A 25,031-nucleotide genomic window follows, 5' to 3' on the forward strand; every position below is an offset into this window, starting at 1 on the left:
CTTCTCTCAGGCGTTTTTCTCAAACTGACTCATAATAAATCCCTCTTACTATTGTAATAAAATAAATTATTGTGCCTTTAGTTTTTTGCAGTACTTAAAGAATTTTAATTTATACACACATACATACAAATATATAAAAGTGTACCTACCTGTTCTCTAATTTGTACGAAACTACTTTCTTGGCTAGCAACACTGACATGAAAATAGATTAGTTTAGACCGTGTGTTTAAGACACTGTTGATTTCCCTCAATTCACAATTTCATTTATTTTATTTTTTTACGTTATTTACAATGCTTATTGTTTTGTTTTTTACCTGAACTTGTCTATTTGTGTTGTGTGTATTTTTTTTTTTTCCTCCTGTGTTTCGTTTCAATTACTCCCAACTGTTTGCATCTATTTCTGTCATCCATCCCCCACCCCCTCAGTCTTCTTACCCGACAGCCCACTAGCCAATCTTTTTAGTACTCGTTTTCTCTCGTATACGCTCATGAGCACGGTAAAAATATTTGCTCTCATTCGCATATTCTCATTTCGTTCGCTCCATTGTCTCTTGTATGTCTGAGCTCTCGTTATTGGCGGTATTCCTGCTCAATCATATGCTTATGTATATGCCGCCAAATACTCAGGCGCCGTATTTAGTTAGTCAGCAAACGTGAAACCTCCAAGTATGTTTTTTTAAAGCAAACGAACCAGCAAAAAACAAAAAAAAAGAAGAAAACGAATCGAGCGAAAGTAATAGTTGTTTTTTATTGTGATTAAACTAGAAAGAAACAAACACATAACATTAATACAAGATTATTAATCTTGCAAGTCTTGAAAAGAAAAATGTGGCTGAAAAAACCAATTTAGCAGTGGCATAAGCACTTGTGTGAGTTTGTGTTAATCAGCTGATTTTTTCGCTACTCGCAATGGCTAGTAGAACTCTATGCAGTGTAAAATTTGTTTGTGGTTTTTGCTCAATTTGGCCATCAACTCATTTCACGCGTGGCTAAAAATTGATTTCTCATTGAATTCAAATTATTTTACTACTGCGTGCTGCTTGCGTGAAATTATCCAAAATCATAAAATAATTAAACACATACATACGCGTTCATATATCTATGCTATGTGCTTCGAATGCAATATATTGTTCGCAAACTTTGCAAATGGGATTTTTTCTACAATCGTGGCTACCATATTGCGTTTCGGTTACCAAAGAAAATAAGTATAAAATAAAACAAAACAAATAAAAACAAGAAAAAGTGTGGAGTTACTAGAAACAGCAACTAGAGGGAGCAAGCAAAGGCAGTGATTAGCAAAATAAAACTAATTTTTTTTAATAATTTTCAGCAGTTGTGATAAATACCGACAAGAAAATAATAAACAAGTGTACGAGTATAATATACATAACAGTACATGTATGTACATATGTATGTAGCAGTGTTTGTAGAAGGAATATGAAAAATTGGAGTGGTCTTTTCAAGCCGCTTAACAAGTTTGGCATATTGTTTTAAAAAACATATTTACCAATAGAAATTGTGTGCAAAATGTAATTATAACAGTAAATGCATATACAGTGAAATTCCCCATTACGGACAGTCCTTATAACCGGACAGCTCCAATAACCGGACAAATTTTGGGTACACAGGTTTTTCATTCATTTTTTCATACAAATATCATCCTAATAAACGGACACTCTAATAACCGGACGCGGACAAAGTATTTCAAACCATTTTCATAAAAAAATTTCTCATAAACGGACAAAATTCAAAAATATCACAAGCAAGCTTTGTTGTTCATTATAATAGGTGATTCCCCTTTTAACATGTATGCACACATTCAAGTCCTGTGTTTTAAATTAAGAGTAGTTTTCCATTCAGTTTGTTAAGTCAGTTGCATGCGAATGGTTGCGCTCAAAGTTCGTAATAATATGGCGCCGAAAAAGGAGGTACTTTCTATTAAAGAAAAAATGGAAATTATTAATGTTTTCGAAAAAGATAAATTATCAGTACGTGGAATTGCAAAAAGGTAAAGTACAGTGAGCCCAAAAATTTAATGGTAGGTACACGTTTCCTTTGCTTTGAAAGGTTCAATATTGGCAAAACACTAGCTGCTGAAATCAATAAAAATAAAGAAAAAATTCGTTCTAAATGGGAGTCTGGAGTTAATGTTCATCAAAAGCGAAGCTTTCTTAAAGAAGGCGGCTCTGAAACAGACAAGATGTGTTTTAATTGGTTCGCTAAAGCTAGAAGTCAAAACATTCCGATTTCTGGTCCCATTTTGAAAGCAAAGGCATTGGAAATTGCAGGCAAACTGGGTGTACCTAATTTTAATGCTTCAGATTGATGGTTAAACAAATGGCGAATAAGGAATAGTGTTGCTTTCAAATGCGTATCTGGTGAAGCTGCAGATGTAAACCAGGATGCTGTCGAACAGTTTAGGACAAAACTGCCATCTCTGTTGACCGGTTACAAGCCTCAAGACATTTAGAACGCAGACGAAAGTGGGCTTTTTTTTCGTGCCTTATCTGACAAAACCCTCGCTCTTAAATCCGAAAAATGCGTGGGCGGTACACTATCAAAGGAAAGACTCACAATTTTGTTCTGTGCTAACATGGCTGGAGATAAGGAGCTGCTTTTGGTTATAGGTAAAGCAGCCCGTCCTCGATTTTTTAAACATGTTCTAATCGCAAAACTGCTAGTGGATTGGAAGTCTAATAAAAAAGCATGGATGACTCGAGAAGTAATGAGTGAAGGGCTGCAGCAGTTCAATCGAAGAATGAAAGCCCAGAATCGAAAAATTATCTTGTTTTTAGGTAACACGGCTTCTCAATCAAAGGAATTAAACTTAACCAACATAAAAATTATTTTCTTGCCGCCAAATACAACGGCAGTTAGCCAACCCCTTGATCAAGGTATAATCCAAAATTTTAAAACTTTGTATAGAAGCTTAGTTTTAAAACACTAGTATTGAAATGTAAAGACTTGTACAATGTACTTAATCGATATATGTACATATATGTATTTATATGCAATACTAAAGTATGCAAATATTCTTTACTTTACAATTTATATGTGTGGTATATATTTTGTGACTTCATCCCTTATAAGCGGACATCTCCCATAGCCGGACAAAAACACTGCGACGGTGAGTGTCCGGTTATAAGGAATTTCACTGTATATGTACATATGTTACGCTTTAACCTACTGCGCTATTGATTTTTAAAGGTACGATTTTTTTTCGACTGTTTTAAGTGAAATAAAAATATGTGTGCGTTAGCACTTACACACATATACACATACATACATATGTGCGTATGAATGATTGAGTTTTTATTGGTTGATTAATATCAATATGGTATACTGCATACTTGTACATGTGTGTGTACTTCATCTGATGTTTTGGTTTAATAAGTGCGGACATACAAATTTTGTATTGAAATACAAGCGCACCCTTAATGTTTTTTTTAATATCTAACAATGCTAAAACGTCATTCAAGGTTTACATTTTTACGTTTGAAAATCACTAAAAATTACTAGTTGAACTATAAGTCGGTAGTTCCAAATGTGCTTACTCCAATTTTCGGATGTAATAATCGGCCCACTCTATTGGCTGCGTGTGTTACAGAGTATAACTTCGTATAAATGTATTCCCTATTGAATGCTCCTGGACCAGTGAGATAACATATCGGTCGAAGTACCGAAAATATGACAACATCAGTTCAAAGTTAGCCCAATCATGGCACAATTTGTCGAATTTTGTGTAACCTTTTTGTACCTTAATCTCGTGCAAAGTGTTGTACCTTATAGATTTTCGAGTTATAGAATAATTGGAAGCATGAAGACCTTTAATGCCCTCTACTCAACACAATGTCTAATTTAAACCCAGTTCCCCCAGTAAACCTATGATAGAGCTTTGTTGGACTAAGCGTATATGCCGTATCAAGCCGAAATATCTACTTTTTTTTCGATGTATTGGATCTTTGATTGCAAAAACCCCGTTTTGGACCTAGCCCATATAGATGGCTGCGCCGTTCTCCGTTTGTCTCTAGGGAAGCTTATGAGTTGCCTAAAATAAATAAATCTTGTTGTTGTTATTGTAGCAGTAACTTTGCCCTGTCAGTGTAAGGTAAATCGCCGGTCGTCTTCGTCTAGCTCATCGAACGGTAGGCCCAGGAAACTTGTTGCTTCGACAGGCTGGGTCCAGAGGAAGAGGGCTGTTAGTTGAGTGGGTTTCATGGGGCATGTGAAATGGTGGTTAGTGTCGTGCGGGATGCCTTCACATGCCGACCATATGTTTAATATGTTGGGCTCCATTCTGGATAGGTAGGAGTTTAACCTGCTACAGTATCCAGAACGTAATTGTGTCAAGGTTACGCGGGACTCACGGGAAAGTTGGAACTCTTCGTCTGCCCTGTCTAGTGTACCGTACCTAGATGCCTAAATCTCTTTTGTATTGCATCCTCCCTAAGAGGACGTAGTAGCCTTACTTAGGCATATAGTTTGGTGCCAGCTTATATTTCTTAGTCTTAGCTCTTCGCTTCTAATCTCTACTTTAAAATATGTACTCAAGAAAGTCTCGGCTTCTCTTAGTACCAAGCCCATGCATCAGCCGCATATTCGCATATCCGGAACGTAATTTAACCCCTGTTTAAAAGGTGTATCCTCATAAAAAGTTATGTTACGACCCAGTTGAAACCGGCTTATACTTCCATGCAGATGCATGCTGTGGCATCAGGCAAATATGACGTGTGGTTGGCAGTTGAAATTCGATTTTAAGTACCAGAATAGATAGAATTTTTTGTGTGTCGGTTGGTGAATTATCGTATTTATTTGCCACAAACTCTAATTTATTCTGCATAATATTTTCATCAAAGATAGCGACTATCCAGATTTTCTAACAGGTTAGATTCCTATTAACTCAGAATCAATCGGTATGTGCTGTTACCCTGTAAAACGCAAACCACCTATTCACGTGCCTCCTTAAACCTGTCCATTCGACACCCTTTTCGCTTTGGAGATGGGGTGACAGCATGCTTCCTGGGTCTACCGTTAAGGCTTGGTAAACCATTACAACAACAAAAACTTCAAAATGCCGATATAGAATTGTATATTAATCATTTTAGCCCGGCGATATGCGTGTTTCAGAGTGTCATTGCATCAAGAGTCATAGCTTCAAGTTATTTGCTTCAAGAGTGTGATAATTCAAGACATGACGAAAAGCACTTTTGAATTAATTATCCTATTAGATAAAAACACGTATTTGCTTTTTCTTAGGGAGGCATAGTAAATTCAAAACTTTGAAGCTGTTTTTTTCGACATTTTGGTTTTTGGGATTATGTTACTTTTACAGTAAATGATTGGGCAATGTCTTTGGTTCCGTAAAATCAAGTCGTCATTGTCTTCACTTTTAGCTTTTGGAAACAAAGTTTGTGTATAATTTTGCGCATCCGACACTCTTTACTCGTTTTCTTGACTTCCGGATAACACTCAAAGCATTTTGTAATATTCACAAGGATGTCGTCAACTTTAAAGGGCTAAAATCGGCCTTTATGATGTTCTTCATTTGCTGAGTTGTGCCCTGGATAATTTCTGACTGATCTGTGATAAGGGAAGGACGGGTTTGGTGGAATCTGCGTATGGAAACAGTTTCGTAAAGTTATCTCATAATGAGGCGAAATTTTTTTCGAGAAAAGAAAGTCCTCCAGCATTTTAGAAGAAGAAAGAGAAGGAATTGACTTTCTGCATGTGAGCCGGAGTTGCGAGGCTAGCAGAGCAGAGTCATTTCTTCTTCGTGGGGTTAGAGATTATACTTAATCCTGCCATAAGTTCTGTTACAAGTTAAGTCCGTTCTAGATATGAAATTACTTATATAATCCTTTTTTTAATGAATTTAGTTTTATTTAATGTTTAGTTTTCATTCGAAATGGTCACCATTTGCTTTTACACAAGCCTTCAAACGATTAGGCTATTCAGCCATTGCAGCACAGCACGCACGGTTTCCAGGAATATTGACGTTGCTGCTCGAACTGTTTGAGACTCTCCAAATTTCAGTGAGGTCTTCAACAGGTCATGTTTTCCAATTCTTCCACAAAGTGTAGTCCAATGGATCCAGATCTAGACGGTCAATCTTCTACGGCTGTGAGCTCAGGAACATTGTCTTTTAGCCACTGTTGGATGGTTTTTTGCCTTATAAATTATTCCTATGCACTAGGTATTGATGCTATCGTGATGAAAATAAAGTGTTTTGGAAAATTTATACAATTATTTGAGGGCCTTTCTTTATTTTCTACTTCTATACATCCAATTTCACTTTATTCAACTACGAATTTTTTAACTGGAATTGCTTTAATCGTAATTTAACCAGCTCTCTCTCTCTCTGCTCTCTATACATACAGGTCAATGGGCATCTTATTGCCACCCGTCTCACAGGTTACCAACACTCGTATCAATTTAACACAACATCACCGCAATCGCAGTCTGGACAGCGCCTTGCAGCGTATACCGGAGGTAAGTTGAAAAAAAAAAAAAAAATATAAACTTAAAATGTCAAACACAATTACTTCGCCGGTTGAGTGAACATAAACCTGTCTCACAGGAAACAGTTTGAGCTCTGTGTAGGCGCTAGTGCCATGCAACCATTTAAGTTCTAGGAGATACTTCAAATTGCAACGACAGAAGAGGGAGCAAATGATAAAGTAAAAATAAAAAAATAAGAATGGTAGAAAATAGAATCTGTATAACAACTCCTACGCACTCGTAAAAGAACGCTTAAAAGTACAATGGCAAACTCGCGTTTTTGAGGGGAGTAAAATGATCTTCATTAATTTAATATTTGTTAATAAAAAGTATAAAGTTTCACAATTTAGTGTATAGTTTTGCTTTGCAAAAATCAGCAAAGCGGTATATAGTTAGTTTCTATTGTTAAAAGTGAATGATTCCTTTGAAAAGCTGTTTCATTATAGAATTCACCATGCCTGCCTGGAAAGAGGGCTATTAGAAAGAAAATTGTTATATCTTTTACTGTTTAACGTCTGCAAAGTCGGAACTAAGTGAACTGCATTCTTGTCAACAACTAAGCAAAAGCTGTACCTAGAATGGCTAGTTAACGCTGTAGAGAATAAAAGGTGGCGCCATCGCTACTTCGTTCTTGGCGGCGAATTTGACAGAATCAACTGTTTAATTGATATCAGCACAGAAAATAAACCAACCATTTTATGATTGTATGAATCAGTCAGGATATATTTTAATTTGTAAATTAAGCTAATTAATAAAAATTAAATGCTGTGTGCAAAATTATGAAAGCGCGAATGATAATGAAGCCCCAAATGCAGTTTTCCCCCCTTATTATATTTATTTTTCCTCTTCTTTTCGTTTTTTTTGTTTCTGTGCCGACGTAACGGCCTTAGGATTGGCGCAATCTTGTATTGCACTATTCTAAATTTCAAGTTGCTTTGATTTTTAGTGGCGAAGAACTCGCTGATCTATATTAAATTATCAGATTGCCCAAACAAGGTAAATTTTGTTATTAACCCATTGCACTCGAGCGCCAAGTCGATTTCAACTATCAACTCGAGCAGCACTGCAAGTGATTTGAAGTCTTAAATCAAGCGGCGCTGCTACGTCCCTATGTTCTTAGCTCAGCTCAGTTAATCTCAGTTATAATACGTTCATATCAGTAGATGATCTACTTTTTCGCGCTTTACTAAAAATCCGTGATTAAAAAGCGCGATTTCCCATACAGAATTTCTCTCCCAAAATCTGAGATTATAAAATAATCCTAGATAATAACGATACTTATTGACATACAACCCTGTGTTTTCTGTGTTATCGATAATTATTATTACGAATGTAAGGAGGAACATCAAAATAAAAACTAAATGAAATGGATGCCGGCAAAGAAAACAGGTCTTTAAACATAATTCGAATAAAATTTTTGTTAAATATTATTAATTAGGGATTCATTTTACAAAAAGCGTGTGTCCATAAACGTGTTGTCCTCCTTTTACTTATTATAAAATGTAATATAGAATTTCCCATGCGTATTACTGCCATAATTTTTTGCACCTCAGTAAACTTCGCATACGGATTTCCTCCAACTGTTTATTATTAGCAGCCAATTGCGAAATTAAATTAGCTGTTCCTTCTTCTTGTCTTTTCTTCATATCGTTAATAATAATTAAAGAAAGCAAAAACACCGAACTATTCCACCAAAATAATTACTATGAAGAAAAACCTCTCAAAGCAGTTTTGACAGCTGATGGTAGATTTTGCAGGTAATCTGCCATATGTGAACGGGTAGATTAAATTGGTGGATTTATAGGTGATTAATGCATATGTGAACGTATTATTAGTTAGTTTATGAATTTGTTTAAAGTGCCTGTAAAATGTTTACCTAATTTGTCCGAAATCGTCTCGTCTCGGCTTGGCTCGCGCAAGCGAAAAAGGCGTCGAGTGCAAAGGGTTAATTAGTCACCTGATTAGTAATTTGTTGAGTATCCATTATTTTCATTATTTTGTAAAACTGCTTCACAGCTGCAAGGTAAACTTCCTATTAACTTTTGATATTTTCCCTGTACTCCTTTTGCTTTAGTTCATTGACATTTAGATTTTTTTTTTTTTTTTGCACCACCTTAGCCTTAATAGCGTCCTACAGATTTTCAATGGGATTAAGGTCGGGTTTTTATTCTGGAGACTCGTGAACTGCGATTTCCCCTTTGGAAAGCCAATTTTTCACCACTTTTGTTGTACGCTGCTTGGGGTCGTTATTATGTATAAATAACTAGTTTAGTGGCGAGAAGTCTAAGGAATTGGCTCCATTGTCTTTAGAGAATATCAAAATATGCGAACTTATCCATGTTACCATTTATTCTCACTATTGGGCCAACTCCATTCGAAGAAAATGATCCCCGAACTTTCAAGTTAACCCCACCATGATTTACGGTTTTTGTTGTGTACCGGGCATTGAACTCTTGGCTTTTTTCATGATGAACTAAAGCTATCCCATCAAGACCAAGTTCCCAAGTTGCCTTCGTAAAAAATATTTTTGCGGAAGACAAACTTGCTTTGATATTTTTTTCCACAGTAACTGTTTTTTTTCTGCTGGCTCGCCCATACAATTTATTTTCATTAGGCATAGTCGCTCAAGTCTGCTTGATATATTCAGGCAATCTTCCTCATTTATCTCCAGCGCTATCGCTCGAGTGGACTTAAAGGGTCACCCTTGCTTTTCTTAACGCTGATCTTGTACTGCTGAATTGTAGTCTTTCGTCCAAGCACTTTTCGAACTTTCTTTTAAGCATATTTTTGTTTGTACTAATACACTTAGTGGCATTGTGAACCACTTTGCCTGATCAAATCGACGATGTAACTCGTAGCCGCGACGGACACATTCCGGATATCATATTCAAAAAATAAATGTCATGAAATTATCCAATAGATTATAATTAAAAAAAAAACCCCATTCTAACAATATTTGTGTTTCGTATTAAATGTTTAGGTTCTTAAAAAATACCCGAAGCCAAAATGCTCAGAATGATCAGAGGAGTCGATTTAGCCATGTCTCTTCGTCCATCTGTCCGTCCGTGCGCACACTAACTCGGGCGAAAATTGATATATTTCAATGAAACTTGGCAAAAATTTTATTTACTCTTTGCCCAAGGTAAATTTCTAACGAAAAAAAGGAAAACCGTGATGTATATTTTGAATTTAAATGAGGCAAAATTGCTCTCTTTTGATACAAGTAATGAATCCAAAAATAAAGAAATTACGACGAAAGAAAATTTTTGAAAAATTTGTGGTGCAACATATAATATTAGAAATGCATTCGGAGCGCTGTTTCTCGACTACAGCAGCCGCTAAACATAAACAAAATAAAATACATAATTCACTATTAATTAACTTATTATTGTCCAGAACTTTTTTCGAGTTTCAATGCTAAAAATTTAACAAATGGGCTTTGAGAGTATGGAAGCATACTTTGTTCAAGAGTTTTTGGAAAAAAAATGGCAAGGAACAAAGCATATTTTTTCTCAGTTATCGTGTTCCCGTTTTTCTTAATTTTCCATTCACTTCACTGTCAAAGCGTAAAGAAGAGCGGCAACTCAACTGGCAACTTAAGACGTCAATGGGTATTTATGAGTTAAGAGCAGAATAATGGCCTTGTAAATATCCAAATGATTCCTAATATGTGAAAAAAAACCTCAAAAGAAACACAATATCTCGTAATTTGTTCCTTATGCAAATGACAGAGTTGTCATGAATCTGCCAAAATAAATTAGGAGTGGCATTAATAAAATTTTTCCTCATGTGAACCTCGTTTTCGTCTGCTGCAGTAGTGAATTTTCTCTGTCTCTGACGCTGTTTTATTTGGTATTTATTTGTTTTAATTCAACATAAGTTTGAGCACCAAACACAAATCCAAATCAACTCATTCCATAATTGTTCGAACACGCACTGAAGATATTCCACAAGGAATGAATTTTCATCACGAACTGTGCTACTCATTTTCGCCTCATATTCCATACATAACCATAACTGACAAAATTGGGTTAGAAACCTAAAAAATTTGAATTTTTCATTTATGTTTTTGAAAGCTCGCTTAAACCTAAGAATAATTAGGCAGTCTCTTGTCTAAGTTCCATGGGGCAGGGCCTTTCAAACACAGGAGAAAAACCTCTATTGGTATGGTCTGAAAAACTGTATGATAATAGAAATACTGCAAGAATTTCTTTTCGTTTTCGAAATAAAGATTAAATCCGCAGTCTTCTTATTATTACTAAGCGATGAAATTTTTGATTTATAAAAGAATTAAAAACACCCACAAAGCTGAAGAGAGCAGCTTCCTTACTTTGGTGCACTCGAATATCTAAAGGGTTTTCCAATAACAAGTGTTATGAATGATTGGATTGCGCTATCGAGAGATGATTAACAATTTTTTGGCCGAAATTGGATGGTATTGATCTGGACAACGTTTATATTCAACAAGTCGGCGCTACGTACCACACAAGCAACGATCTTTACTGGAAAATTTTCCGGACCGTGTTATCTCTCGAAGAGGTGATCACAATTGGCTACCAAGATCTTGTGATTTAACACCTTGTGACTTTTTTCTTTAGGGCCACGTGAAAGAGAAGGTCTACACCAACAGCCCGCGGTCGTGGTGGTCATTTGTCTGATGTTATTTTCCACTATTAACGGTCTACCTTCCTCTTTATAATGAAATAAACATCCATAAATGAAATAAACATCCTCTTCATCATCCTCGCATCTTATTCAAAAACCCTTTACATCTGACAGTCGGAACTCCTCCAACATAATTAAAAATAAAGTGTTTAGGACTCTTACTGCTACAGCAATCTTATTTAATTTGTTATAAAGTAAACAAGTGCAAAGTTCAATGCAATTTTCAATTCGAAGTAAAAGAGATTAATTATTGGTATTGAAATGCACCTACGTGCATACCATTTGTGTGGTGCGCGTTCTTTTTATGTTTTCCTTTATTTTTACATATTTTTTCTTCGTAGAATTTGTATGGCTTCAGGTTGTGTTTATTTATTATTTTTATTTGTATTTTTTTATATTTTTATTTTTTGTTTCTGTTTCTGTTTATACACAGCTATTCGTTGAGTAACACAAGTATGAGCTTGATTATGTGGCAATGCAAAAATATGCATATATCGACTTAATTAAGGTGCCCGGTGTATGAAAAAATAATTTTTATTCAAACAGAATATTGTTCTTGTTATAAATTAGCGAAAAAATTAGCAATGTAAAGTGTCAGTTAGTTAGTATTTACTGAAGAAGTCTTAAAAATTAAATTTGTTTATTATATCGCAATATCTTTCAGTAAGTGGTCGTGGAAATTCTATTAGCAACCGAATTGTTTCACTTCAACGTCATGTACGCATACATAAACCTACGTCATACACCGTCTGGCCAAATCTAACCAAAGAAATTTACTGCTTTCACAGCATTTTAGTTTTATACTTTATTAATACTACTTTAATGTGTCACTAAAATTGATTGCCATTAATTTTATCTATCGTTTCCCTCCTACCAATCGCCTCTTTGCAGGTTGAAGTCTCCTCGCCTAATTCAGAGAGCGAAAATACGTTCTGCACACCATCCATTCTGGGCACGACTATGTGCTCGAAAATCGTCACGACTGCTGCCAATGTAACAGCCGCCCTTACCACAACAACAACACCGGCGTTGACGTCATCATTAACACATTCACCGCCATCCTCTTCATTAGCCACCCCATCTAGAGTATCAACCATAACAGGTGGTTTAATGAACTCAACGACGGCTGACCCAATTGCAGCTATGACCACAGAACCCACGGCAAACAACAGCAGCAATAACATTAACATTAACAACATCAACAGCAGTAGTTATGGTGGTGCCAATGTGATTGGTAAGTAGAGTTAACTTACGTACTTAGTGCCATTCTCATTAGTGTGCTTATTTTTCAATTATATCCATCCTGTTACTTTTTCTGCAGTTGAGTCCTGCCCAACATTGCGTGTACGTCCCAAATCGAGTGAGGCAACCACACGTTGTGGAGCGGCGATTGCAGGTGCAGCATCGAGCAACATCAATAACAATAACAACACCAGCAGCAATAATAGCAACGGCAGCAGTAGTAGTAAGAAACGTGAGGATCTCACCAGTCTCGGCTCTGATGATTCAGGTGAGTAGATAGGCAATTTCCGCTTTTTTAATAAATGCGCTTACGTGATTAGTTAGTATATCAACGGAGATTTGTATACCCACATGCACCTCTGCACTATGATTTTATATAAATAACTTTGTTCACATAGCGGTTATATGTAACGAAATAATGGAATCGAGTTAGATAGAAATATATATGCAGCTGCGCTACCCTCTTTCAATTCGTACGCCTATGATTTCTTCTCATATACACCCCGTTGAAAATTAATATAAGCTAACCGCTATTTTTTTTTATAAAAATATAGTTCATACCACAATAAAACCGCATTACGCGTAGTTCCAAATTTTGTACAAAATTTTCCAAAAATTTATCAAAACTTTAAACTTTTTAATCAGAGTTTTTAAAATTTTGCTGGTTGCTGGTTACGCAGTCTTATAAATAAATAAAAAAAAATAATAATTGGCGCGTACACTTCTGTTAGGTGTTTGGCCGAGCTCCTCCTCCTATTTGTGGTGTGCGTCTTGATGTTGTTCCACAAATGGAGGGACCTACAGTTTCAAGCCGACTCCGAACGGCAGATATTTTTATGAGGAGCTTTTTCATGGCAGAAACACACTCGGAGGTTTGCCATTGCCTGCCGAGGGGCGACCGCTATTAGAAAAATGTTTTTATTAATTTTGCTTTCACCGAGATTCGAACCAACGACCTCTCTGTGAATTCCGAATGGTAATCACGCACCAACCCAGTCTTATAGCCCTTTGAATTTTAGTAAAACAAAATGCAAGTTTCCAGTGACTACGCGATACCGTTGATTTTTGTAAATTTTTTTTTTTGTCGACAGAGCTAAACTTTTTCTTCTATATCAAAGATTTCGAGTCTGTACTTTGTTTTGTATGAGAAAAAAAAATGAGAAATACAATGAGGCAAACATTTTCCAAAGTGGGTTGTGCCACACTTAATAAAACTCACCTCATTTATATCCAACACAAATGCTACTGAGATCGGAAGAAAACCGACGTTGAGACTAATTTATATGTTAAAAGTAAATTTCTGCCCGTCCGCCCCAAATTAAGTTTGACTAAAATGTGTGCGGCGGGACGAATTTAAAAAATTACTTCGAAATGACTAATGACATACAATTTCTCCAACTTTCTAAAGTTTATTATAATAACTTTCTAATGAGATGGTAATTTGAAGACCTTTTTTTAATAAATACATATGAGTTTGATGAAAAAAATTGCAAAAGCCGTTCGTAAAAATAATTATTTAAAATCAACGCCACTTTTTAGCCGCTTAGAACTTGCACTTATTTTTTTAAATTTTCATGAGCCGTGCATGAGAAAAAAATTCAGATTAAAATATTTAGAATTTAGATAGATATATATTGAAATTTTCTAAATGTTGTATAAAGTCTGAAAGTTTGACTTATATTATTTTGGTTAAAGAAAAAAAATTAATTCGAAAAATATTGTAAATATAAAAAACACCATTCACTCGCCAGTGTGTGTGAAATTTAACATTTCATTTGAACATAATCATTCTGCCGTTGGCAACTGAAGCTTTTCAAAAATATGTGATATGAATCTGTCATACCTTAATGGGAAACCTGCCAGCAACGGCAATCACAGTTCAGATCTGTTTCAATGCATACCCAAAGCAAAACATCTCTAGAGGTGGATGGGCCCTCAACTCACACTATGCTGCATGGGCGGCCGCCGTATCCGAAGGGGACGATATGTGACTACTGTCTTGTAGAGCCCATGTTCACAACCCACTATGGGCATGAAACACCAAATGATGGAAAAGATAATGGCGGTAGTCCCTCGTTAGACAATGACAAACCTCCGAGAATGTTTCTGCCATGAAACCATTTGCCATTCGGAGTTGGCATAAAATTGTGCTTCTTTCAGCCAAGCAACTAACGAAGTATATATGCTCCAACTATATATGTATGTATATTTATGCACATATATAACCAATTCAATGATATGGCGCCGATCACACGACGTCATGTGATTGTGCTAAAGACTGCTGCAGCACACATCACCCGCTTCATGCCAATCTCCTCTTAAGATCCACAGATCCATGAATATCTTAGATTTGAGAATTCGAACTTCTCTAAATTAGGTGAAGATCTGACAGAAGCCTGGAAGACCTTAAATTCTGAATGCTAGGCTTATCGTAGGAGGTCCAGGTAATAGTTAGACCTGAATTGAATTAACCTTCTTTGGTGGGCTAATACATAATATATAAGCCAAGTGATTGCGAGTGTAGCGGATGGATAGACTTCTCTGAAGTTATCCAAGATGCTCATGGAAACTCTCCGCAATGTTTGTGGAAAGCTGTTAATGGTGTGGCGGATATAAGATATAATATGGATCACTCCATTATCATAGACCAGCTTGGCAGGCTTCTAATAAAAGATATTCTCCTATCAAATTCTGAGCTTTGAATTCTATTTCCACATCGATCAAAAAAATTTCAAACTTTTTACTCAGAACTGAAAAGTTGTAAAGTTCGAAGCATCAGGCCAGTCGGAGTCTAGCAGTCAATCATAAGCATCTCTAAAAGTATTTTAATTTTGCCTCTAACCAGACCTTTCGGGCCTTTCTTACAAGGTCTGGGTCAATAGATAGGTATTATGGATACAATATTCACAAAAGCAATAGTGATTAATTTGATTTTTTAGTTCGGCAGAAGAGCACTTTTGAAGTTAAAGATATATTTTTAGTAAATTTGAAATTTATTGTAGTGAAAGATATTATTTTCTTGACCTTCGTCTGAGGAGGTAACGTTATATTTAAATATGAGAATTACTCCATCTTAACTAAATTTTTTTTTTGATTATTGTTGATATTGTACTTATTTATTAAATTTTTATTTTATTTTATAATATTCTGATCTTTTGGGTGCATTGGGTCCGTAGTAAATTGAAATTTAATTGAAACCCTTCTTTTAAAAAATAGTCACTAGATTGAATTTTTTATTTTATTTTAATAACATACATTTGTTTGACAAACTGTCTGTCATAACAAAAGTTTAAGCGAAAACGACACTGATTAATTAACTTCATTTCCCCGCACTACAAACAGGCATAATTTGCGGTTCTGACTCGGATCAAATATCTCTCAACCGCATACGTCACTCTCACGAATCGCTGGACTCGGGTGAAATGGATGCTGAAGAAGAATGCATTGATATGCTCGAGACGACCTCTATGGATGAGGAGTATGGTATGCTTCAATCGGATTTGATTTTCTATCAATCGGCTGATACAGACTGTCGTACGCTACGCCCATCTCGCAAGCAAAAACAAATGCAAAAGCAACATAACCAAAGTAAACAGACACCGAGGGCGCTTGCCGACGCAGATATAATCGGTGGCTATGGTGATGGTAGTGACACAGATATCGATGCTAAGGCAGCAGAACAGCTGTCTGAACGTATGCGTTATCGAGAATTGAATATGTCGCAGGCCGCGTTAAATTTGGAACGTTCCAGTAGTGGCACACCTACGGCTTTAGATGCCGATTTGTCCACACCGACTGCAGATACAGTTGACTCATCAACACCAACGGCAACACAACCAAACACACCATCGACATCAACACCGTCGACTTCAATGCCATCGACAGCAGCCACAACACCACAGCCAACGCAGACGGCTAAGGCACAGAAAAACTCGGAGGCGGGAAGTGCAAACGAAACCGCAAAGAATGATGTACTTTTTAAAAGTTTCTTTGGTGCCACCAAGAATGCCATTTTCCGTACCGCACAAAGTATCATAGAAAATCACGAGAAGAAGAATGCCGCAAAGAATAAGAATGATGAGAACGCTGGCAGCAATGGTGGTAGTAGTACCGCACCGGACCAAGTAAAATCGCCCACAGATATTTCCAAGAAAAAGGAATTTTTTAGTCTAATCACGTCGAATTCGAGTAAGAAGGCTGCCGCTGCTGCTGCAGCAGCTGCCGCAGCCGCCGCATCTGCACAACAATCTGCTTCCAATACACCGGTTGCCACACCTTCGGCCGAATCAACGCAGGTTGAGCTAAAATTTCCGACATCAGCTTCATCCAATACTGAAGTTTCCGAGAAGAAAGCCAGTTTTGCCACGGATGGCATAGAGAAAACACTTAATCTTCCACTACCCGGTCTCGGAGCTTCCTCCTTCTCAACTTCGATTGCAAAATCTTCTTCCATCTCTTCGCTAAATAAATTAAAAGTGCCAGGTGTGGTAAAGTGCTTCATTAAGGAGCGTCCGGCCAACAACGACAACTTGCAAAAGACTGAAAAAGGTCCCAGTGGACTGCTGAGATTTTTCGAATCTCCCGTCTTCAATATACATTTTGCTATCCACTATCTATTTTATTCGAAAGAACCAGGTGTGCTCAGTTTTATCGGCAATAAGATTTTCAGTTTTCCCGATCAAGAAGTGGATCTCTATATACCACAACTAATCGTTATGTATATTCAAATGGATGAATTGGCGGAGGTTCTCGATCCGTATTTGACAATCCGCTGTCGCAAGTCGGTTGACTTTTCATTGAAATGCCTTTGGCTGCTAGAGGCCTATAATTATCAATTCGATTCGTTGGGCAACGGGTCTCGTAAATCACAGCTAGCACTTATGAAGGAGATCTTTTCAAAAAAGGAGCGTAAAATATTGAGTAAATCCGACGGTAAAGATATTCCACCGGCTGGGCGCGGAGCTGTGGCTGCCGCAGCTGTTTCAGCATTAACAAAAAAGACACATCATCGTTCACAATCTGACGCCACACTTTTGTTAAGCGATTCACGCCGCCACCCTTCATCAATCGCACTAAGCATATCAAATCGTCACTACCAACAGCCGCCATATACAACGCAAACATTACCATTAACGCCAGCTAAATTGTGTCTGGGTGATCTGACGTCTGGAAGGGCATTCGATAATGGGTGCACCTGCTTCGACAGTGTACGAGGACAGGTAAGTGAAATTTGACATGAAATCTAATTTACTTTTAAAATACCATTTCCACAATTTCTCAGGTTAATGGTCTTCTTGGTCAGAAGACCGTGTGCTCATGCAATGCACCGAAAACTGCGCCCGAGAAGGAGTTCATGAAAGCACTCATCAACGTTGGCAAAAATATCACATCCCTGCCGTCTAAGGCGGAAAAAACCTCAGCGCTACGAATGTTTTTGAACCTGATCAATAAGAATCTGCCGGCACGAGTTTGGCTGCCGGTATATTCAGATATTCCACACCATGTAGTGCGCATAACAGAGGAAAAGACTGCGGTGCTCAACTCAAAGGACAAAACGCCGTACATCATTTACGTCGAGGTGCTTGAGGTGCCCGATATATACTCATCGCCGCTTATTCCGAAAATGATGCCATCACTGCGGCACACGAAGAGTGAAGAACACCTAGAAGGCACTTGTAGCCATCACCATCAATTGCATCAGCACAATCACAACCACGTGAGCTGTAGTCGCACGTCCAGTTGTAGTTCACATGGTGGCGCTGCCATCGCCACTGGCCCCAATTGCCGTCTTAAAAAGGAGAAACTTTTGTCAGAGTCATCGTCCGTGGCGTCCGATGCTCAAACGTCTGCTACTGCTGGCGGTGATGGCGGCCATGTGTGCAGTGCGCATACAATGGGACTCTCATTTGGTGGCCTACATTTAACCGAAGATGATGTTTGGTCGCAAGAAGACGATGAGATCACAGCACAATATTTGCATTTGCGGAAATTGAGTGAACGAGATGCCATATCGCAAATGTCGCTAGACTCATGTGACTCAAGGGATCAAGGTATGTAAAAGAGAAAAAAGAGGGAGAGGTAAAAAAGATTATTCGCAAGTAGATTAGTTTGCTAAGCAGTTTTGTCCACTCTTTTAAACCTTTATTCTTTTTTAGTTAGCATCAAAATGACTTTTACCCCATGTGGCTTTGAATAACATTTATTCAAATTTTTATATCCTTTCCAGGTATACCTGTGCTATTCAATATCGGCGATGTACGCACTCGTCACTGTAATAACTTAACCTGCGAAAACACGAAATCCTTCAACAATGATCCAGAAGATCCATCAGCGGCAGCTTTGAAGGTATATACACAGTTTATTATAAATTTATTCATCCGGTATTGATTAAAACCCTTCAAATTTAAATTCACAGGAGCCTTGGCATGAAAAAGAGCAACAGATACGTGAATCATCGCCTTATGGACACCTTTCAAACTGGCGTTTGTTGTCAGTTATCGTGAAATGTGGCGACGATTTACGCCAAGAACTTATGGCCACACAACTGCTACAGGTTGGTTATTCACTGATTCATATTGCTATGGAAAAATGTGCTTGAGTCATTTTTAAATTGATCGAATCCACTTTTAGATGTTCAAAATCATTTGGCAAGAGGAACATGTGGATCTCTGGGTGCGACCGTACAAAATTGTTTGCTTATCGAATGACAGTGGTCTGATCGAGCCAATCCTTAATACTGTATCATTGCATCAAATCAAAAAGAATTCTAATAAGTCGTTACGCGATTACTTTATCGATGAATATGGCTCATTAGAGGGTGAACGATTCTGTGCCGCACAGAAGAATTTTGTGCAAAGTTGTGCAGCCTACTGTCTGATTTCATATTTATTGCAAGTGAAAGATCGGTAAGTGATTGTGGAAGGCGCATTTGTACCAAACGAAGAGTTATACATTTTACTTCCGACTCTCCACAGGCACAATGGCAATATTTTACTGCATTCAGATGGGCACATTATACATATTGACTTTGGTTTTATACTCAGCATATCGCCGAAGAATTTAGGTAAGTATATCGGAAGCCTCACATTCTGCAAAAAAAATTTAAAAATTTGACATTTCGTTTGAATCAAAAGTGTGAAAATGTGTAAAAAGCATAGAGATTGCGACGAGTATCTATCGGGTGTTTTTTTAAGAGCTTGAGAACTTAAAATGATTATAAGAAACAGAAATATTGCTGGAATGAATTATTTTAAATTATTATTGTATAATCTGGTAGATAATTAAATGGCATTTATTTTTTTCAATATAATAACCGGCGTATTTCCGCCGCGGCTATGGTCCATTTGATCAGTCCAATTTTTGACTACTATTTCTAATAAATCTGGCCGTATGGCGTCAATAGTGGCTTGAATAATGCAATAATGCAAATCGATTGTTAAGTGCGCTGTAAGGCAAGGTGCGCCATTTTTTTGGAACCAAATGTCGATGTTTATTTGATTAATTTTTGTAAACAAAAACTCACTTAGACGGCTCTAAGCGGTCGCCGGCAGCTCCTTCCTCATCATTCCTTCGCTCCAGAAATCTTCAACTTTCCCCCACTAAGCCCACGGCGACCCTCTTTACCACCTGGACAAAGGAGGTCAAACTGCCCCTCAAGATAAAGTTGATGATACACCAGTCCCGACGGTAAACAATCCCAAAATTTTGGGTGTAACCTTTAACAGTTTGTTCTCCTTTTCAGCGCACACAACCGCAATTGCCACTAAAGTCCAAAATCGCAACAAGGTCCTCTTCAAATCGCTTGCCGGCAGCACTTGAGACAAAGACAAAGAATTGTTGCTATCGACATTTAAGGCAATTGACCGGCCGGCTCTAAACTATGCTGCGCCTGTCTGGTCGCCTGGAACCAGTAGCACGCAGTGGATAAAGCTTCAGACATGCCAAAACACTGCCATTCGGACAGCGACGGTCTGCCTCCTGATGCCCTCAATACAACACCTTCACAACGAGGCCAACATGCTACCTTTTAAGGAGCATAACAAACTGCTCAGCAAGGAGCTCCTGTTCGGGTGCTACCGTATGTTTCACTCTTGCAGACACCTGATTGAGCCACAGACGCCTCCCAGGCACGTCAGGAGACACCTACTACACTACGCCGACGAGATCCAGGACAAAACAAACAGACCCCTACTGGGCCAGACAGTGTTTAGACAGACATTAAACGACATTTACAGGGAGACTGTTACCACCACCTTCATAAGCTCCCGTCCAGAGAATGTTGTAATCGGAGTCCAACCACCACCCATTGCAGATAAAGAGCTCCAGCTTCTCCGTGAAACTCGCGTAACACTGGCACAATTCCGTTCTAGATATTGTAGCAGGTTTAACTCCTATTTATCCAGAATTCACCCGGAAATACCAAACATATGTCCGGCATGTGAAGGCACTCCGCACGACTCTAACAACCTTTTCACATGCATTTTAAAACCCACTTATCTAACACCCCTCTCCCTCTGGTCCCAACCTGTCGAAACAGCAAGTTTCCTGGGCCTACCTTTAGATGAGCCAGACGCAGATGACCGGTGATATACTCTACACTGACAGGGCTTCTATTACTGCTACTACAACAACAAGCTCCTTCCTCATTTCAAATGAAATAGGGGCCGATGCCACCAGAGCACCATGAGCTTCGCGAGCAGATTTATTTATTTTTTCAAGGACTTTTTCACAATTGAATAATTGTCTTGAAATTGTTTAAAATGCTAGGCATGTTTTTTGCAGTTCTGAATCAAGACTGTCAAAAATGAGTTTGGAAGTATTCACTTTCAAAGGATCCCGGTCCTGAATGCAGACTGAGAATGGCAAACTGTATTGCCATTTCTGTTCAGTAAGGTTTGGCAAGTCATCATGAATCGTTTAACGCCAGAACAACGCTCCCAATTGTGGAAATTTACTTTGAATTAAAATAAGAAAAGTAAATAAATAAAAAATAAGTAAAAATAAATTTATAAATCTGTACGCGAAGTGCAAATCATAGAGCGAAGTGTAAAAGAAGACGCCGAAATGTCGATTCATCATCGTTCTCAAGTTGTTGAGCTTTGCCCCACGACTACGTGAAACATTTTACGTAAAGATCTTCGCTTGCGTGCCTATAAAATACAGCTCGAGCAAGGATTCAACCCAAATGACCATCGCTTGCGTCGCATTTTTGCTTATTGGGCTCATTTAGATTTATTGAAAAAAGAGGTCAAAAACTATATTGATCGAATGGTCTATGTAACTCGTAGTCGCGGTGGGCATATGCCGGATAACATAATCAAAAAATAAACGCCATGAAATTATCTGTCAAATTATAATTAAAAACAAAATTTATTCCAACAATATTTATGTTTTGTATTATTATTTTACGTTCTCCCTTGAGAATTTTGTGAGCAAAAATTTACAAATGATTTTTCTCAAGTTTCAAATTTTGCCTTTCTACTTTAAAATTGATTATTTTGTAATGGCAGCTGCCGTAGTCGAATGGCTTTGTGCGTGATTGCCATTTGGAAGCACACAGGTTCGAATCTCCGGGCATGAAACCCCAAATAATAGAAGAAGTGTTTTCTAATAGCGGCCGCTCCTCGGCAGGCAATGGTAAACCTCCACGTACATTCTGCCATGAAAAAGCTTCTCAAGCTGACTTTCGGAGTCGGCTTGAAACTGTAGGTCCACCTATTTGTGTAACAAACCGTGGAATATGTGATCATACGCCAGTTCAACTCGAGGTTTCCTATAATTTTATCAGCATTTGCGACGATCGGCTTAGCAGAATGAAATCCTTACTGTCGCATTTGATACCGTATTGGGTCGCAGAACCACCTAATATTTGATTTTAAGTTTTTTTTTCTATTTGTAGAACTTTTTTTTTGTTTTTTGTTTTTTATTATGAATAAATTTTATTTGCAATCTATCAGTTGACAATCAGCAAATTTTTTAAATATAAGAATTATGACAGGATTGATTGTAGAACTAAAAACAAAAAAAAATCCTACATTTTATATTATTTTTCATTTTTAGGTTTCGAGCAGTCACCTTTCAAACTGACACCCGAATTCGTTGATGTAATGGGTGGCACTAGTTCGGAGCTTTGGAAAGAGTTCAATCGTCTATTGCTTGTCGGCATGATGTCTGCACGCAAGCATATGGATCGAATTATAAATTTTGTGGAAATAATGCGTAGCAGTGAGTAGAATAAAAGTACTTTCCTATGCTATATAGTTCACTTATTGCAACTCTTTTCTCTTCCTTCATTTATTTCAGATGCGCAATTGCCCTGCTTCAAGAATGGTTGCTCTGGCACCGTACAGAATCTCCGAAAACGATTCCATATGAATTTGACCGAACAGGAAATGGAACGCAAAGTCGAACAACTTGTACAGGATTCGCTAAAGAGCCTCTCAACAAAGTTATACGATGGCTATCAGTACTACACGAATGGTATATTGTGAGAAAGGTTTTTTATGAAAATTTAAAGCAAGACGACTGTGTAAACAAAATTGCTGCACACCAACAGTACGACAATTGAAGCGAGCGAAAAATATAAACCTACATTCATAAATACCACATAAAAACCACATAAATGTATGCCAACTAAGCGAATTGTATGTGTGTGTGTGGCAGTCGACAATGACGAGGATGGCGGCGACACCAATATCTAAGCCGGTGCTGCTATACCTGTTGAAGTGTTTGTTGTTGTCTAATTTCGTCTGTGTATTATGCGTAATTTGTGTTGATAGTTATTTGTAATTGAAAAACAAAAGAAAATATAGTACGAACTTGGTAATCGCAACTAATTGAGTAGAAATAGAGGCATTGCATTTATTGAGGTTGTTACAACTAACGAAGAAAGAATCGACCAAAAAATGTATTGATGAAAACTCTGTTTTTAAACAAAAATTTTACTTTTGTATTAGAAAATTAATTTTTCGTGTGCGATTTATTGCAGCATCCTCAGAATTAGAATACAAAGTTCATAAAGATTTGTTTTTAAGAGTTGCAAGAATCAAGAAAAGGCTTATTTTAAAAGTTGCTTTTATCGAGTTCTTACTGTATGTGTATGTAGATCCTTTTGACTGACAAATTAACTGACTGATTGACTGACTGTAGTTTTTTTAGCTAATATGTGAATACAGAAAGATTATAAGTGCTATTGCATACGCCCACGATGGATAAATGCAAAGCGACTGTGCGAATTTCCAGCACTTACAGTTGTTTCTTTACTACTGAACACAACTGCGCTGTTTTCTTTTTGATTTTTCTCAGATTCACATATACATATAGGAAATATTTAAAGCTATATAAATAATACAATTAGTTTTTAGTGTACTACCATGTTTATATTGAATGTATTGTTGTGTATTGCCTAAATGGGAGTGAGTATTGTGTGTAAATGCACGTGATTATATTTTACCGCGCATAACAGAGCACAGTTTGGATATTTGCAGAACATAGATGTAGAATGTTTGTGTACTCGTAAGCCACTAAGTGGGCTATGTGGGGGAAAAAATTAGTAACTAAAAAAATGTAATACATTTCCAGCAGCGCTTAATGTGAAGTGAATAAATTTGTAATTTTACTCTAGTTAGGATTTCTTCTTTTCTAGTAAGTACATATGTAAATATGTATGTACAAATGTTACAACATACGATAATAAATAATAAATACTATTTTGTAAATTATTTTTCTTTTTTGTGTGCACAGTTTTCGGCATAAGCGGAGTAGCGAAGAAAGGCATACGAAGTGTATGAAAGAACAAATTTTATATGTTTTGTGGAGTGAAAAAATTATGATTAAACACTCAGTATATTTGCAAATATACCTAATTAAAATACGCTGAAATATATTACTTTAAAATTCCTAAATGCTAAAATATTAGTATGAAATAATTTAAAGTTTTTATTTTGCAGAATAATTATTTCTACTTTCTTAAAAATATATTCAAAATGAATAGAAAATAAGGTTACTAAATTTAGTTTGCTCCAAGTTTAAGCGTAAAGGAGTTATGATTGTTTGAAAATTTTAAAACCTATTGAATACAAAGAAATGCGTAACTGAATTCCACTTGGAATTCCGCTGGAACGATTCTGCTTTATATGCAGTCAAGGACTGTGGCCTCAGCCAATGCGAACAATTTATCATTTAACATTTTTTCGGTCTAAAATTTCTTTAAAGTTGCCCTGCGCGCGTATGACATGTGAAAAGTGGCTTATATTATTTTAATGCAGTCTTGTAATGCGATATTTGGAATTCAGCAAATGTATTTCAATGAAGTACGCGTCAGTCTAATATTATTATTAATAAATGGTGGCATGCAGATACAATTTGATATACACCGGGCTTTGTTAATTAAGCCTGAATGTTTTTTCTTAATAATTTTGGCGAAGAAAGTTTTTTCTTAATAATTTTCGAAGAAAGCAAAAAAAACGATATGCTCTAAAGTCAAAATTCCAACATTTACAAGCGCTTTATTTGAGCGGCCGCCGTAGCCGAATGGGTTGGTGCGTGATTACCATTCGGAATTCACAGAGAGAACGTCGGTTCGAATCTTGGTGAAACACAAAAATTAAGAAAAATATTTTTCTAAT

General features: G+C 37.0%; 1 protein-coding gene across 3 annotated transcripts; it reads left to right on the plus strand.

Annotated features, from left to right (window-relative positions):
- The first annotated feature begins 631 nt into the window (after nucleotides 1-631).
- LOC128859624 (phosphatidylinositol 4-kinase beta) lies at nucleotides 632-23,395 on the plus strand. Of its 3 annotated transcripts, XM_054096571.1 has the most exons (13): nucleotides 632-1,552; nucleotides 3,158-3,207; nucleotides 6,378-6,489; nucleotides 12,055-12,397; nucleotides 12,485-12,673; nucleotides 15,748-17,624; nucleotides 17,687-18,455; nucleotides 18,632-18,750; nucleotides 18,821-18,958; nucleotides 19,036-19,310; nucleotides 19,380-19,468; nucleotides 22,465-22,629; nucleotides 22,708-23,395. In XM_054096571.1, the coding sequence occupies exons 3-13, from the start codon at nucleotides 6,382-6,384 to the stop codon at nucleotides 22,893-22,895; spliced, it is 4,260 nt and encodes a 1,419-aa protein (XP_053952546.1). In that variant the 5' UTR covers nucleotides 632-1,552; nucleotides 3,158-3,207; nucleotides 6,378-6,381; the 3' UTR covers nucleotides 22,896-23,395. The 3 variants fall into 3 exon arrangements, with proteins under 3 accessions (XP_053952546.1, XP_053952547.1, XP_053952548.1); XM_054096572.1 differs by lacking the exon at nucleotides 3,158-3,207 and having other exon boundaries at nucleotides 632-869; XM_054096573.1 differs by lacking the exon at nucleotides 3,158-3,207 and having other exon boundaries at nucleotides 637-733.
- The last annotated feature ends 1,636 nt before the right edge of the window (nucleotides 23,396-25,031 follow it).

This window comes from Anastrepha ludens, chromosome 4, assembly GCF_028408465.1.
Source record: "Anastrepha ludens isolate Willacy chromosome 4, idAnaLude1.1, whole genome shotgun sequence".
Taxonomy (NCBI): domain Eukaryota; kingdom Metazoa; phylum Arthropoda; class Insecta; order Diptera; family Tephritidae; genus Anastrepha; species Anastrepha ludens.

Excerpts from the sequence above, each read along its gene's own strand:
- LOC128859624 (XM_054096571.1), top strand. The coding sequence starts at position 6,382 with ATGGGCATCTTATTGCCACCCGTCTCACAGGTTACCAACACTCGTATC. Across the intron at positions 6,490-12,054 it reads CCTTGCAGCGTATACCGGAG|GTTGAAGTCTCCTCGCCTAA; the intron begins GTAAGTTGAAAA and ends GCCTCTTTGCAG. Across the intron at positions 19,311-19,379 it reads TTATTGCAAGTGAAAGATCG|GCACAATGGCAATATTTTAC; the intron begins GTAAGTGATTGT and ends GACTCTCCACAG.